The sequence below is a fragment of the Salvia splendens genome, chromosome 11 (assembly GCF_004379255.2).
Source record: "Salvia splendens isolate huo1 chromosome 11, SspV2, whole genome shotgun sequence".
In the NCBI taxonomy this organism is placed as follows: domain Eukaryota; kingdom Viridiplantae; phylum Streptophyta; class Magnoliopsida; order Lamiales; family Lamiaceae; genus Salvia; species Salvia splendens.
In genome coordinates, this window is record NC_056042.1 from 34207460 (window position 1) to 34223662 (window position 16203).

The following is a 16203-nucleotide window of genomic DNA, read 5'->3' on the forward strand; positions in this document are numbered from 1 at the left end:
TCCTAAAATCACCCCACTGCGATGACGTCATGCAACGATGGGCTCTCTGGCGGCCTTTCAGCAATAGAACTAAATTCTGGTCAACACCACCATCGCGGCCTCCCCTTACGCACGCCACTACGGATCCATATTGGATCTGGAAGTAGGGGGAGATAGCCCGATGTCGGAAGAAGAGGGAGTTATCGTTGAGAAATTGTTGTAATAATCGAAAATACAAATGTTTAAAATTAATTCAATATTTAAATAACACATTCAATCACTTAATCTAATTAATTACTCCATACGTTACATAATAGTAGAGATATTTTTCCATTTTAAGCATTACATAGTAATAGAGCCATTAATATTTTTTAGTAAAAATAACACATTTTTCTATTTTTATTTTTCCTTCTCTTACTTTATTAGTTATACATTTTTTTCTATTATTTTTTTTATTTAATACATTTCACACTTTTCTATGTGCTCAAAATAAATTGCTCTATTATTATAGAATGGAAAACTATACCAGACATTTCCAATATTAGACCCGAGGTCAAATATGTCGATTCACTTTACATATCCCAAAAATGGGAACTTTCCCAATATGGAACACGCGTCACTGATCCATATGGCTATACCGTTTCCGCATTCCCATTGGTCCACGTGTCCATTCAACTAAAACCACCACCGGTTTGGTTAAAAGGGAAGCTGTTTTTTCCATTTCAAACCCAAAACCTTTTATTCCCAATCCACAAATTTCCATAAATAGCAGCCGACTGGGCGAATATGTGACAAAAATTGAAATTTCTCACTCCTCTTTCTGTTTCTCTCTCTCCTCATTTCGGAGTAGATCATTGCTCAGCTCAGTCGTCGCTTTTCCAAGTAAGTGTGCCTTTTCTCATGTGAAACGAAACGAATCTTCGATTTTCGAGAGGCGGAAACGCGCGTGCTGCAATCGATTGTAAACCGTGAGCAATCTGCGCGTTGACGTTTCGAGTTTATTCCGTGCATTTTTCCCCAATTTGATGGAGAAATTGATGTTATTAGCTGTGGATCGGCCGAGAAATGGGGAGAGGGAAGATAGTGATAAGGAGGATCGACGATATGACGAGCAGGCAGGTGACGTTTTCGAAGAGGAGGAATGGATTGCTGAAGAAGGCGAAGGAGCTCGCGATTCTGTGCGATGCGGAGGTCGCGCTCATCATCTTCTCCAGCACCGGGAAACTGTACGATTTCGGAAGCACAGCCAGGTAATTGCTTCGTTAATCTCCATCTCTCTTCGTTTTTTTTTCCAGAAATATTGTGAAATTATTCTGTGATTTGTTTGTTTTCTGGAGCTGTGAATTTGGGTGTGGTTTTTGAGCTGTGTTTGATTTTATTTAAGATGAATCGATTGAGCTGAGAAGTCTATGATTTTGTGCGTTGTGATCTGCGGATAGTTTAGGTGATTCACGTGTATTGCGTTTGTTATTTTATGATCGCATAAAGTGTCTAATATTAATTTATCAGCTTAATTAATGTCCATGTATATTTTGTGTTATTGATTTGAGAGATAATGTTGTATATATGTACACTCAAATAAACGTATATATATGCATATATTTTCGTGAATTTCACGGACGACCACAAATTCGTTGGTAAACTAGCATTGCTCTCGTTTAGTTGTCCTCCGCACATAAGTTGTATGTTAAAAGTTCGCCATATAGATGAATATTATGCTATAAACCAAACGAACATTGCTCTTGTTTAGTCCATATTAACATTTTTTTTTATTTTATAACATGATTTTAGACTAACTTATGTAAACAACACACAAAAAGCGATCAAATGTACAACAAAGTGTTGGGGAATGGTTATGGATGTTTCACTAAGTTGAGTACTTGAGAATTACTAAACCACAAATAATAACACAATTCTTAGCATTCTTGCCAGTATTATCATTATACCTAGAAAACTTGTAGTTTAGTTACTAAGACTCTTCGATCCACCACTATCATCAGGATAAATGAGGAACTATTATTGATCTTTTCTATATTTATTAGTACATCTCTAGTGTAGCATTTCTATATATTCGATGATGTCTAGAAGAATCTCAATATATTTTTTTCCTCTATCTCTCAAAAGCTGGGATTTTGTTTGAAGAAGAAATATAGTACTCCATCCGTCTCATATTAGATGTCACACTTTCCTTTTTAGTTTGTCCCATAAAAGATGTCACATTTCCTCTTTTCGGAAAAAGTTTCTTCTCATATCAATTATAAAATTATATTTTCTCTCACCACTTAACACACAAAACAACATCTCCTAAAATCTCGTGCCATCTCCCACGTGTGCATCTTCTTTGGGACGGAGGGAGTAGTAATACGTAATGAAATAGTATACCAAATTTATTTGTGAGTATACATACATAACTAGTGTCAATTATCATATGTCTCAAATTCTTCATTTTCTATCTTTAATTTCTATGTTTATAATCTTTTATTCAATAATAATAAATCTATAGTATAGCGCAATAATCAAATTATTAAATATTGATCGGAATAATTATAGACCACTCGATCCGAATTCAGTGTTCGTAATATAATATTGCAATTAGTTAACCCAAACTTACTACTCCTTCCCTCCCAAGTTAATCGATATTTGTATTCTTTTTCGAGACATCCCAAGTTAATTGACTCATAACCTCTTTTGGCAAAATTTAACTCTTATTTTCTCTCATCTTTAATTATCTTTCTATTTTATTTTTTGTTTTCTTACAGTACTTTATTCTCTCTACTCATTTAATTCACTAAACATTTTTTTTCTTAATTCTTTTGCCAAACAAAATGTCAAATGAAACATCTTTTTTAAGCTAGGAAGGAAGGAGTACATTTAGCGCAAAATTCAAATATCCTATAGTATAACAGAACACAATTATCCCTAAAATAACGAGTTAATTAGGCCTCTGAGTATGTGAAAATCTAGTGAGAATCTCGAAAGCATCAAAGCTTGGAGGATAAATTAGATTATGTGATTATCTTCATCGTTAATTGCTAATGTCGGTATCTCCATTTTAGCGAGTACGGCTACCTTTAAATCTTCTCAATTTCTGCAATATATTTATTGAAGTAATAAACTTGCATACTCAAAAGATTCTTACGATGAAAATAATTAGATAACGATATTGGAAACAGCTTCTGAAATAATATCTCTTTTAATGTTATAGAAAGCAATCAATTAATATTTTAACCTTTTAGAAGTTTCTAGTTATTTTTATAAAAAAAAAGTAAGGAACTTGTACGTTTTATGTTCAATTCCGTTGGAATACTGAACTGTTGGAATCATTGTGCTCTTCACTCATTCGACGTCGTTTATCTACGAGATGATGGTGGATCACTTTCTCCTTCTTCTCCTCTTCCTTTCCTAGACTTCTCTCATATTTTTCATCAATAGAATGATGTGTAAAACTGACTTCTCTCGCTTGTTAACTCATTAATTTGCTGATAACCGACGAGTCTAAGGCACGAGTTGTGTGTTGAACAACCAAACATGCAAGGTCCGTGCATCACTCTCGCAGGTCGAGAGTTGGCCATTCCAAATATCGAATGGGCCGTGCATGGTCTTTTCTCAAAGGTGTGTTTCGTGACAGATGTTACGAACAAACGCTCATGGACTCCCCTTAACTTGCACGGGCTGTGTTACAACATCAATTTAAGCACGGGACGTGCTTCCCTCTTCACAACCTCAATGGTAATGCATAGAAAACTTCCACGGACCATGCAATAACCATTCTAGAGTTATGGCCCATGCGGTATGGTCGATATATCTTTTGCATGCTTCAAGCTTCGTCTCTTCCTCGTTGAAACATGAAATTTGTTAGAACAATAATACATGCAATCTTCATTGATTACTTAGATTAAGTGTATGGAATGTGATTGATTTTTATGTAAAAAATTAGAATAGTAATAAGTTCGTTACCAAAATTGAAATGTTCAATGTTTTCGCAGATTAACTTGGTTTTTAATGTTTGTCAACTTGTTCCATGGTTTTGCCATTTTTCCCAATTTTCCAATTTCGGTCAAAACTAATGGTGCAATGTTTTGGCAGATTTATTTACTGTTTTTGAATGTTTTTGAACTTATTCCAAGGTCTTCCCCAATTTTTGCCAATTTTATAATTTTGCAATTTCAGACCAAAACTAACGATTAAAAACTGGTTATGATTCCAAAAAAATGGACATATAACCTAACCTTAAATGTACGCCAACACCCATGAGATGGTTATGGTTCTGAATGAAGGTATGAAACCATGCATCCCTATCTATGTGGATTAATTTAGATGATTATCTTAAAAAAAATTCTATATAACTATCGTCCGAGCACATTTGTGCCAATTAAGTTATTGATGTATGTTCGAGGGGGTGGAAGGTGCATACACACAAAAAAAATAAGAAAAGTAGTGAAACGAGAAGAATTGACTACACAAACCACCCCTATAGGTCCATGGGACATGAAACATCAATCCATTTCTTCGAAGTATAAGTCTTCCACTCTATGCCCTTTTCTTCCTTAACAACCTCTTTGTCACGAGTACATCAACATATGCAAGAACCACCACCAAATGGCCGAGCACATCAAAGTACCTGCCCACCTACCTGTCTTGCGGATTATGTTTAGATTTCTTCTTAGTCAAGTAATTGGTGTTTTTGTCATATAGTAAGTTGAAATAATGTCGAGCATATCTATAAGCTATGTTTTGAATTTTCTTTAGGTAGTTCTTTTCCCAGATCGTAGATAGAACCAGTTAAGGGTAATGGTTTCATTACAAATAGGTGATGTCTCACGTTCATTAACTATAACGACTAAACTTACCTATACTTCTCGTTTTCTTACCTTCTACCCCTATATGCAAGGATTTCTCTTCTCAAATTATCTAGTCTTTGGCAAGAGACCCTTGGTGATAACACATCGTAGATTGAACATATTGCCCCCTGACAATCGAGATACACCTTGAAACGTATCCCTCATCCTCATAGTACAATATACGCAAGAATTGCTTCAATGTAGGAGAATTGGAGTAGTAATGTGTCGGTCACAAGTAGTGGAGTCAGTTACTAATAGTGGAACTTGAATATAAAGTTCTAGTTATTATTTTCCAACACATGTTATATTTCTTTTTTCTACAATTATAAATAGATGTCCTCGGATGTTGAAGGGGTCTTATCTTCGAGTATTGTAGTGTGAACAACTTTGTTGATGTTTTCCATGAAGGGAAGAAGACCTTTCTAACGAGAAGCTTTCTATGAAGGAAGAAGAACTTCTGAACGAGTTATCTTTTATTTCAATAATAATACTCCATTTCAATTTCATTTACAAAGTGTGACAAATTACCATTTGCTTCCTTTTCTCTAACAAATTGGTACGGTGAACGTGGATAGTAATGGTGGTCACACGAAACTTGGTTGATCGTGTTGATGCATTAGAAAAAGTGATGAAAGAGCTAACCTCATATATGGATAGTGTAACTTAAAATAAAGTTGTGCTAGTTACTCCCTTAGACCGCCATTTATAATCTCTTTTCAACTTGGCAAGGATTTTAAGAAATCATTTGAATTTATGAAGAAAAATGAGGAAATAAGCTAAGTGTTTGACAAACTTCCATTTGCTTATTTTTCTCTAAAATTAACTCTAAGCTTTGACACGTAGACCAAAATAGAAATTCATATGCTTGGAAAACCGCCTTGGCATGTCTTATTGGAGGTTTCGTAGAACATCAGTGATCGTAATAGAGTTCCATAGAATATCAATGAAAACATAGGATCAAGCACTTATTTTCAAAACATCCAAAGGAGGAAGGTACAATCCATGAAACTAATTCATGAGAGGGGTGTGAATTATTCTTCAACCACAATAGAGTCTCTAACATTTATTAAAACTCAGTGACTGCCACGGCCAAGTATGTATCCTCTCATCATTGAATTTATTTAGTTTAGAAACATTCATATTAAATTTTGGAAAGTAAGAATGTGCATGTGATGATATATATATTGGACACATTATATAGTGTAAATATAACCAAATAACCTCGAAAGATTGAATGGTCAATGATCCATTACCACTACTTTACCTACCCTTCTCCTCATCTCTCTTGCTTTACCAATTTTGTCGTAATTCTCGTGTCATATCATATGCCCATATTATTATGGGACGGAGGGAGTACTTCAAAATAGACGTAGCAAACAGAAAGAGTGGAGAGCATCCTACTGATTATAAATAAGTGTTATAGAACTAAACTATTTGCATAAACTTAGACACTGTCATACCGAGAACCCAGAAATAGGAGAAGTCTATTCAAAGAAACAAGCTTATTTCTTCACTCCTCATGTACTGAAAAAATGACACTTCAACCTAGGTTCCTTTATACAGTTACTTTTCAGCAACTAATTAAGAGTATTTATACAAATGGATCAAAGAATTTATCAGGAACTGAGCAACAATCATGAATCTTAGAATATGCAAGGGATATTCATAGTAGTAAGTCATGCACAATCATGAATCTTAGAATATGTAAAGGATATTCATAGTAGTAAGTCATGCATTTATCATTGTGCATGACTTACTACTATGAATATCCCTTGCACATTCAAGGAACACCATTATAACTTGCAATTTCTGATATTTATGCTGATTTTATGCAGTATGAAGTCGGTGATTGAAAGGTATAACAAAGCAAAAGAGGAACCTCACCAGTTGTTGAATTCAATTTCTGAAGTCAAGGTAATCTTCCTGGCCAAATGTCAGTCTTATATCATAATACACGAAACCTGGATGATTTTCCCATGCCCAACTCATTTTCTTGTGTGTACCTCCCTCTCTATGAAGAGCATTGATCTTATGAACCAGAAAGTGTAAATATCCTATGAATTTCGCACAAAAAAGTTAAGGCTAGAAAAAATTATGTCATAAGAGAGAGCAAAAAAAAGAAAGTAATATTAACTTTTACAATCATCAATGGTAGATTAAGTTGAGATTTTTGCATAAATCATGAACTTTTCAATTACAATGGCATACAGAGATTAATATAATATCTACAAAAAATATACTAATACACATCAAAAAGCTAAAATATTTTGTCCCCGGCAGCCAACCTCGAGCTTTTGGATAAGCTTTTAAGCATAGTTTCTTCCAGCACTTCTAAAATTCCAGCTAGGAAGTTTAAACTGGTTTACCACTATGAATGACTGACTCCTAGACCCTAGTACATTCCTCACAGTTGCATAAGCCTATTATACGTAAACTTCAGCTAAATAACTTTCTCATGACGAGAGAGACATCAATCCCTACAGCACGCAAGTGTACGTCTTCAATTACTGTTTTTTCTTGGACTATAATGGTGAAATTGTTGGTTTGGTTGATACCCAGATGCTTGATTGTTCCCATTTCTTTGGCATTCCAGTGATTAGTGATTTACCTGTGGTCTTGACGAATTTGGGCTGATGGAATTTGGGGAACTTAATGAAGATGAAAGTGGGACTCTTCATTTCAGACTACTGCCAAACTTGTTGATGTCATTTGTCAGGCATTTTTCTTTTCATAATATATTTGATAATATTGATATTGATTTAGAGACAGAGCTTGAAACCAGAAAATTTAGCTACCATTTTGAGCTCAAATTGAAAATTTTCTGATAGCCTACAGCCCATTCTGAACAGAATGGGCGAGGACAAAAGTCTAGACTTAAGCACGAGGCCACCTCGTTGAGAGGGTGTGGATTGAGTTTTAGTTGTTATCCATTGTTTTCCCAAGTATGGCATTTTTCATTTTGGGGGGGCTTAAACACCCAGTTAGAGTGAGCATGGGGATCCTATTTTCTATTTACTTGTTGAAGGGTCCCTAAAAACAGATGGACACACAAACATACAGAGATATGGAATTGGTTTCTAGAGACAAATCTTTGGTGTTTTTGTGTCTCAAAAGGCCTAAAGGGTGGAGTATGTGGCTGTTGTGTGGGAGAGCAGGTGCTACTTAATTTGTTTTGGGAGATGGATGACGTTACAGACCATCTGAAATTCCAGTTAGAAGGATGCAACAACGAATAACTGAGAGAAGACAACAAGCACCAAGGCATGTCGAGTTCTCAACACGGGATTAGGTATATATTAAATTCCTCCTTAACAGCAGAGGACACTGTTTGCAGCAGCCAATAGTAGGCTAGTTCCCCATTTCTTTAGGCTGTTTGAGGTGAAAGCTAGGATAGGTGTGGTGAGATGTCGTTGGAAGCTGACACCAGCTTCAAGGGTGCATCTGATCCTACATTTTTCCTTGCGAAGCCAGCAGCAAATTACCAGATGATTTGTTGGCGGTTAGCAGTGTTATCAATCTCGTATGGCGGCTTATGGCGGTTCGCCTAAAAACCGCCACAGGGATATGGCGTATTAGTATGGCGGATATGGCGGTCAATAATTAAATAAATAAAATAATACTTATTATTTATACATAATTCAAAAATTGGAAAATAACAAAAATATAACATCTAAAACTCTTAAAACAATTAATAAATCATAAAATACAGCTCTAACATCCATGTTTCTTGCATAATGCCCCATTCCTAAATGCAGTACACACGCAATGTTGTCAAATGGCGGATATGGCGGTGCTACGGCAGCGCCATGTTGCTATGGCATTTCCACCACAGAACGTCATGCCATAGCGCCATGGCGCCGCCATATCTGCTATTTGATAACATTGGCGGTTAGCCCTTCACTTCTTTTAGCTGGAGTGTTGCAAAGGCGGAGCTGGAAAGGGATGGTGGAAAGGTGGGCGCAGGTGGTGATTAAATGGCAGGGATGAGCAATGAAGAGACTGTACTTAGATGGATTAAGGTGTTTGGGGACAGGTCCGAACTTCAGCCTTGAGAACAAGGCTATGTTAGTGGGCAGGGCTGACAGAGTACCCTTTAAGGTCTGCAAGAGAGGGCTTGAGTAGAAGATATATTTTCATTTTGTTATTCCATTATTAGTTAAGTCGTAATTTCATTAGCAGCTATAGTTATTTCTAGGTTGGAATTTGGCCAGTCTGCATAGGTGTAAACAGGGTTTATTAGATGAACTTACGTGGGATTTGGCATCTTTTGATCGTAGAGTTACGGAAGATGCGGTGTATCTGTAGACCTCATTTTTTAGAGTATTTATCTTCTGTGTTTGTCTTCTTTAACCATCTTCATTCTATCATTTATATCTGGAAGATATAAAGCCAATGCCAGTCAGCAGGTTATTTGTATTCTTTTTTATGCAAAGCATATATTTTTGCCTTAATTAAAAAATGCTAGAGAGTTTGCTGCTTCAAATTTGGCAGCATAACAAATGATGATTCTGAACTTCACAGTATTGGCAAAGTGAAGTTAATATGCTGAGGCAACAATTACAGAAGTTACAAGAAAACCACCGGTATATTTCTATCATCATTCAGCTTTGGAAATGATATTTAACACAGTTGAATGCATGAGATGACATTCATTGCATGTTGGATATATTTCATTGTTGAATCATATGGTTTCTCTACTGGTATCATTTAAATATTAGGTATGCAATTCTAGCTCAAACAAACATAAAAGCTTTTATTTCTTTAGTAACATTAGGAAGAAATAATTTAGAATACAAGGACAGAAGAAGAGCCAAAACGCGTAAGCAATATGACTGAACAAAGAAAAACAGTGCCTAAAATAAACCTCCTAGGATGCCATTAACCTCATTTCTGACAGCTATGGAACCTAAAAGCCGCAATACACTTTTTCAAGACTTCTATATAATAACTGCGTCCCTTCTCAGATCATAGTGCATCAGGCATCAAGCAATCCAATGATTGAACCAATGATGTTAGACTTGAACATTTGCCAATTTGGTTAAACTTGTTGGACTTGTAAATCTTATGCTTGATGCAGAAAGGTTCAATATGACACACTAACAAGGACAGATATATGTAAGCGTGCAGTACCAATAATGAGAAAAATATAACAAAATGGCAGTCCATGTTATTATTATCCAATAAAATCTGCCATTCCTGCAGGCTGTTACTTGGTGAAGGGCTTAATGATTTAAATGTCAAGGACCTACAGAACTTAGAAAACCAGCTGGAGATGAGTCTACGGGCTGTCCGAATGAGGAAGGTACATTACTTTTCTGAGTCTGATACAGCATGAATGGTCAATTATGATCTCTAACAACCAATTTATATATATTTTTTCTCCTTGTAGGACCATATCTTAATAGATCAGATAGAAGAGCTGAATCAGAAGGTCGACCCAGGATACTGCACGCACTCAAGAATGCTATTGCACTAATGCAGAAAGAACTAAAGCACTAATCATCCTGAATTTGTTGCAGGCGAACCTGGTCCACCAAGAAAAATCAGACTTGCAGAAGAAGGTAACAGCAATTCGCCAAGAAAACATGGATTTGTATAAGAAGGTAGTGTCGCAGGCTTAAAAATACAAGTATATATCAATGTCCTCTTGGTGATAAAATTCCTAATAGTGCTTATATTTCAGGTGTATGGAACAAGAGATGCAACTGGTGCAGACACTAATTCATTCATGACTGAAGGATTATGCATCAGAGATGACCCAGATGCACGTATATGCCTCCAGCTTTGCCAGCCACAACAAACAAATCATGAGGCTACAAAGTCAGAGTAAGTTTTGTTCATATAAACCTAAAAGTCACCAAACTAGTTTCTGCCTTCCAATACTGGATAAGGTGTAGCAGACTGCAAATGCATTATCAAAACGACAGATAATTTTCAAGAATGTTCACTTGACCATTGATGATGAGAAGACAGCAGTTAGAATCTTATGTAACAATTGTTAAAAGTCGAAGATACTGACTGCTATTATTTGGAATTTGGATTAAAAAACATGAGTATTGGAATTGCATCTCGCAAACATCAGAAATCTGGCTGTAAAGAAAGAAGCCTCAAGTCTTCAAAAGAAAAGAAATGATTGTGTTGGACTCAACTTCTTTCTTATTTTTTACTATATTTCAAAAGTTCAAAAAAACTGTCTAACTGAAAAAAGCCCAACAGTAGTTGAAAAAAGACATATATATTGATTAACGGGTTAAAACATAGAATGTAATTGAAGTGGAACATTGAAAGTATAACAATCACAAGACAAATATAAGTAGTAATCCAGCATGGTGGGAACTGCAAAAGCCTAGAAGAGTGGTGGTCTCATGGTATACGTGTATCTATGAGGTACAGCAATCATAAATTAATTTCTCTACTTTAGAAGGTCTAATGTGAAACTGGTATTTCCATATTTCTTCATGAATGTGCACTTCACAAGGTCCTAAATATGTCCTCTGTAATCATGAATCAACTGCATTCATGAATATTTTGCACATAACAAGAGAATCTCAAGACCAAAGTTTTGAGTTCATATGCCAAAGTTCATATATGCAGATTTCAACATGAAGACCTAATTGAGCCAACACCTACAAGGCTTCAGCTTATCGTTTTATCTATAATCATGTATCATGTATTGCACATTTGAAAGTTCAAGGATAGTTTTCATTATTTTTGTGTCTCTACACAAAACAATACATTGGAATTTGGAAAATAAAATATCTTACTACCTACTTCGACTGATACATGATTTTCACACTAAACGGCCCAAAAAGGGATGATACAAAAATCTCACTAAAAATAAGAAAAGCCACACATGGAAAGTCATATTGATGGATCAAGCAATCAGCGAAGCATCAAATATATTTAGGTGAATACAGTATATGTATGAACTAAACATAAGATGGTACTTACAGACAAAGAGAATGCTCAAGGTTCCATGAAAGGCGGGGGAGAAGTCTCATGGGAGACATATTAGACAATACTTCCATCATTGGAATTCCTGTAATGGAAAAGCCAGACGTTTACATCTGGAGGCAATGAAGACAAAAAAAAGGCATGACCAGCTTCAACATATTCCTTTAACGGGCTAAAGTTACACAGAATGATAATATCACAAGTCCACTAAGTTCTCCATTGGACAAGTAAAGTACACAGAGAAAACCTAAAGGCCATTTGCAAAGAGAAATTTACCACTTCAACCACCTTTCGTTTAATGTTGATCATAAAAAACGTGGATATTATTTTAATCATTGAACTACAAAAAATATTTCCATGTGATATTGAATATTACTAGAAGTATGGTATAACCATTCAGGCATTCACAATTCTGAAGTCTAAGTGGAGGATGGCTGATCGGTCGGAAGGAACAAAACAATTTTCTCAGTGACAATATCCCATGCCCACAAATTTTATGATCAGCCAAGTTCACAGTGTTTCCTATGGGATTGACATAATAAGCATTAGAAATAACCAGAATTTCTGTACATAAACCACTTCATGACCAGAGGACACATGTATGTTACCAGCACCGTAGATTCTACAACAGATTCTACAGACACTTATCTCGACTTCTCTAGAACTCTACAAAACTTGATTATTCTGATTTGTTCAGCACTCAAAAATTGTTCACCAAGTCTTAGAATGTTACATGAGATTGATTCTTTGCAAGTTCAATTGTAAGTCGAACGACTGACACTGGAGATAAGGCGACTCTCAAGAAGGCATTTATGTAGATCAAGAGGGGTGGCATTCATGGAATAATGATGTTGGGCTAATTCAACGGAGAAGTTCCCCAAGATTGATTTAAATAATTATCTGTAATAATAGTAAGTTAAGCTACCACATGGAGTATGGTATTAGACCGATTATAAAAGAGAAAACCCTTTGTATTACTCTTTATTAACAATATTTCCCGAAATAAACGAGCACAGACTTTCTTTATTTCACAAGATATGATTTAAATATATTCTGAATTTCTTTCCGGAGCCATTATAAATTTGAAATCGTGTATGCATCACCAATTTACACCTTATAATAATTTATGCAATGGTTTAGCAAAGCACCCTATGTTAGCATTCTTCTCTAAAATAACATTGTTGGTAGAGAGATATGTAGAATTTTGCAAAGTAATCATAGGTTTTCTATTTTCTTACATACAAAAACATATCCAAGCAAGTAGCAACACTCAGAGAGAATTCCTTGAAAGATGTGGATATTTTAGACTAACTTATATAAGAGACTTTAAATAGAGCGGAGTGGGATGATAACATGTTGAATCAGCATGCACAGATATTTAGGACCCTATAACCCAAATAAGAAAAGTGCATCCAAGTCCGATACAAATGAACACATTAAAGGATCCAATAGTTGGGAAAAAAGAAAAGGGAAAGCAAAAGAGAAACAAAAATAAGATTGTCCAATATTCATATGCAATCAACAAAACGTCTTATAATCAAGCTATCAATATTCTTAGGGGTGATTACTTTCATGCTTGATAAAATACATGATTGAGTATGTTTATCATCATTACTAGGATTCCTCTAATACTACCTAACCTTTCAAAGGGGATATGAATCAAACAAAATTAGTTCAAAAGATAAAATTATCAAGAGCCTTGTGATATTCCAACGCCACCTTAGTATACAACTACAAGTGATTTGCCTCGATATATTATTTTTATCTTGTAACCTAATCCTCAAAAGTAATGACCCCTTAAATAACACCATATACATTCACTAGTCCTAGCATTTATGAAGATGATGCCCTTACCCAACCATAATATTGAGGGCACAGTACAATAAGATAATGCATAGCATGCTTAATGTGCCTAAAAAGTTAATCCAAACACGAAATTAAAATTTACAGCATTCACAAACAAGAAAATTGGCCCAATAACCTAAGTATTTTGGTTTAGGACATTAAATGTTCAAATCAATTTTTTTGTTGTTTTCCTTATGTCTATTATATGTATCACAATTTTATTTTGGGATTTTGAAGTCATAAAATGCATAGACAAGGTTCTAATTTTTTAGTTATTAAGTACTATGATATAATCTAAAGACTAAAGTAAAATGTAACATACATTAGCAATTTCATTTCTTATTGTGTTCATCAGAGGCTGTCGATAACAACACAAACCTTAACGAGTCGCATCATCACTCCGATAACAGTGTGAACCCAAACCCAATGATTTTGTGCAATTTTTGTGTGGTAATTGTGTGACATCTCAAATGTCGAACCCCCTATACTTATTTAATCTTAGCTAGTATTGCTAAATATTTTACCAAAGTAATCTAAACATACATAGTGCTCAAATCTACAAGTGCACTTACAGTTCAGATCCTTCCCTACCGCTACGTTCCATTTATCAAAAGGCTCATATCTTCTTCTCCACACCCCCTAAAGGCAGTGTAAATGATAACAAAAACGATGCACAGTGTCAAACAGAAGCATTAATAGCAAATTTTAGCAATTCAAATAGTAATAGGTATAGTACCTTTGAGCTTAATGAATCCATAGCTTATTGAAAGGGAAGAGGATTATCACTGCAGACGAGATAGAAAACGGAATCAGATCCTTAAGAGTGAGCATTTGCATGTGCGTGTATTCGCATATCGTACGAATGCGCGCATAATCCGGCAATCGAAATAACAAGCGGTTTGATGCATTTCAAAGCGTATAAAACTGGAGGTACAGACGAGAAAGTAGCAATTTAATTTATAATATACCTTCATCTCGTATAGCTATGTGCAGTAGCTTTTATTCTGAGGTCAAAATCATCGATCCGCGGCGCGGAAACAGAAAATTGAATAGATGAATGGAAGAATAATCGGGAAAAAGGAGAGTGAAGACGAAGATGCACGAAGCGGGTGAGTGAGGAGAAGAATCGCCTGAAATTGTGGTTTCCATTACGAGAGGGAGAATCCTTCACCTTCTTCAAAGCCTTCATGGTGTTGTATGAAGAGAGAGAGACAGGAGAGAGAGAATGCTTCTTTGTAGGGAACAGAAAGTTTGTAGAGATGAATCGTGGCAGCAGATTCAGATGAATGTAGGCACTGCCGATTGCCAACGGTTGGTGGAGCCTTGGAAATATCTCAATAAATTTAAACAAAATATCTAAATAATGAAAATTGAGGGGTCTTGAGTTTAAATGTAAATAATTTTACTTTATTTTATTATTAGCATCTAAAAAATTATAAATTTTGGCTGATGTTGGTTAATCTAATAATTTTTAGAAATATGCAGCTTTATCATAAATTTAAATATTTAGCAAAAATTTCAGTGTGCTACGTGTATGAAGCATACTTGTTTAAAAATCAAAGATGTAGCAGACTAAGTGCATTAAACAACTTTGTTTGAGTAATCGAACATTTTGTCCATTGTATTTAACTACTCCCATTTAGTTATTATCTATCATATTTACCTTTCATTTATGTATAGAATTCCTTCGTGTGTATGTGGAAATTATAAACTAGCTTGTTATACATAGATCTTGTGTTATGTGGAAATTATAAGCTGGCTAGTTATGCATAGATCTTGTTTTAAAAAGGTGGAATACTACTCCATAATGTTTTGCGTGAAAGCACACAACTATACACACATATTTATATATTCTAGTGCATATTTTATTCATCTACATTAATTACTTATTTTTAATAACGTTGCTAAAGATTGTTCTTTGTTCCACATTACTCACCTACGTAGTTTTCTCGACTTTTCCACATAAATAATCGTATTAAAACAAACCAAGTGAAAATAAGATGAAATGGGTAAGAATTGTTCTGTATAAAATACTATTTCCGACTATTAATTAATTTTTCGATGCTTACTTATAATTGTTTTATTATATTTTTGTAAGAAAGATTCACATTTAACTCATTATTCCACCATAAACTATAATAAAAACAGAATTCATATTCCTCTTATATTCACTTATAATTATAGTAGTATATTCACTTATAACTTATAACTAACTCAGGGTGATAGGTCCTTGACCTATCGAGACTGAGCACCACGATTTGAACGAACAAATAGAGGAAAAGATAAACCCTAGTTGAGGTGATATGGGGCGATTTCCGCCAGAACCAAGAATGAGAACAGAAGTTAATTCATATTTCTCAATAAATGAAAATACGATAGAATTCTATTATATAGAATCCTAAACCCTAACATGTGTCTTGCTAATCAAGAAAGATAATTAAAATAAAAGATTACAAAAGATATGGAAAATAACTAAGAATAACTAACTAAAATAATAAATATGCTAGATCGAGAACCCTATCAACTCTCCCCCGGTTGAAATCCACATTGTCCTCAAGGTGGGAAAAAGAAATAAGCACTGCGA

General features: G+C 34.9%; 1 protein-coding gene and 1 long non-coding RNA gene across 5 annotated transcripts; one reads left to right on the forward strand and one right to left on the reverse strand.

Moving 5' to 3' along the window:
- The first annotated feature begins 710 nt into the window (after positions 1-710).
- On the forward strand, positions 711-10968 carry LOC121755724 (MADS-box transcription factor 23-like). Of its 3 annotated transcripts, none has more exons than XM_042151082.1 (8): positions 711-861; positions 1027-1229; positions 6656-6734; positions 9342-9403; positions 10023-10122; positions 10210-10251; positions 10340-10423; positions 10504-10968. In XM_042151082.1, the coding sequence occupies exons 2-8, from the start codon at positions 1045-1047 to the stop codon at positions 10648-10650; spliced, it is 699 nt and encodes a 232-aa protein (XP_042007016.1). In that variant the 5' UTR covers positions 711-861; positions 1027-1044; the 3' UTR covers positions 10651-10968. The 3 variants fall into 3 exon arrangements, with proteins under 3 accessions (XP_042007016.1, XP_042007017.1, XP_042007018.1); XM_042151083.1 differs by having other exon boundaries at positions 788-947; XM_042151084.1 differs by lacking the exons at positions 711-861; positions 1027-1229 and adding an exon at positions 3222-6477 and having other exon boundaries at positions 6606-6734.
- On the reverse strand, positions 6621-14946 carry LOC121755725. Of its 2 annotated transcripts, XR_006040859.1 has the most exons (6): positions 14588-14946; positions 14356-14404; positions 14192-14258; positions 11772-11859; positions 9071-9194; positions 6621-6874 (listed from the first exon to the last, which is right to left on the reverse strand). It is a non-coding gene; the product is annotated as an uncharacterized LOC121755725 (long non-coding RNA). The 2 variants fall into 2 exon arrangements; XR_006040860.1 differs by lacking the exon at positions 9071-9194.
- Positions 14947-16203: the final 1257 nt, after the last annotated feature.

What these genes read in the sequence shown, in the direction of transcription:
- LOC121755724 (XM_042151082.1), top strand. Translation starts at nt 1,045, where the DNA reads ATGGGGAGAGGGAAGATAGTGATAAGGAGGATCGACGATATGACGAGC. An exon ending in ATTCAATTTCTGAAGTCAAG is followed by an intron (nt 6,735 to 9,341) that starts GTAATCTTCCTG and finishes TGAACTTCACAG; the next exon opens with TATTGGCAAAGTGAAGTTAA. An exon ending in TAGAAGAGCTGAATCAGAAG is followed by an intron (nt 10,252 to 10,339) that starts GTCGACCCAGGA and finishes AATTTGTTGCAG; the next exon opens with GCGAACCTGGTCCACCAAGA.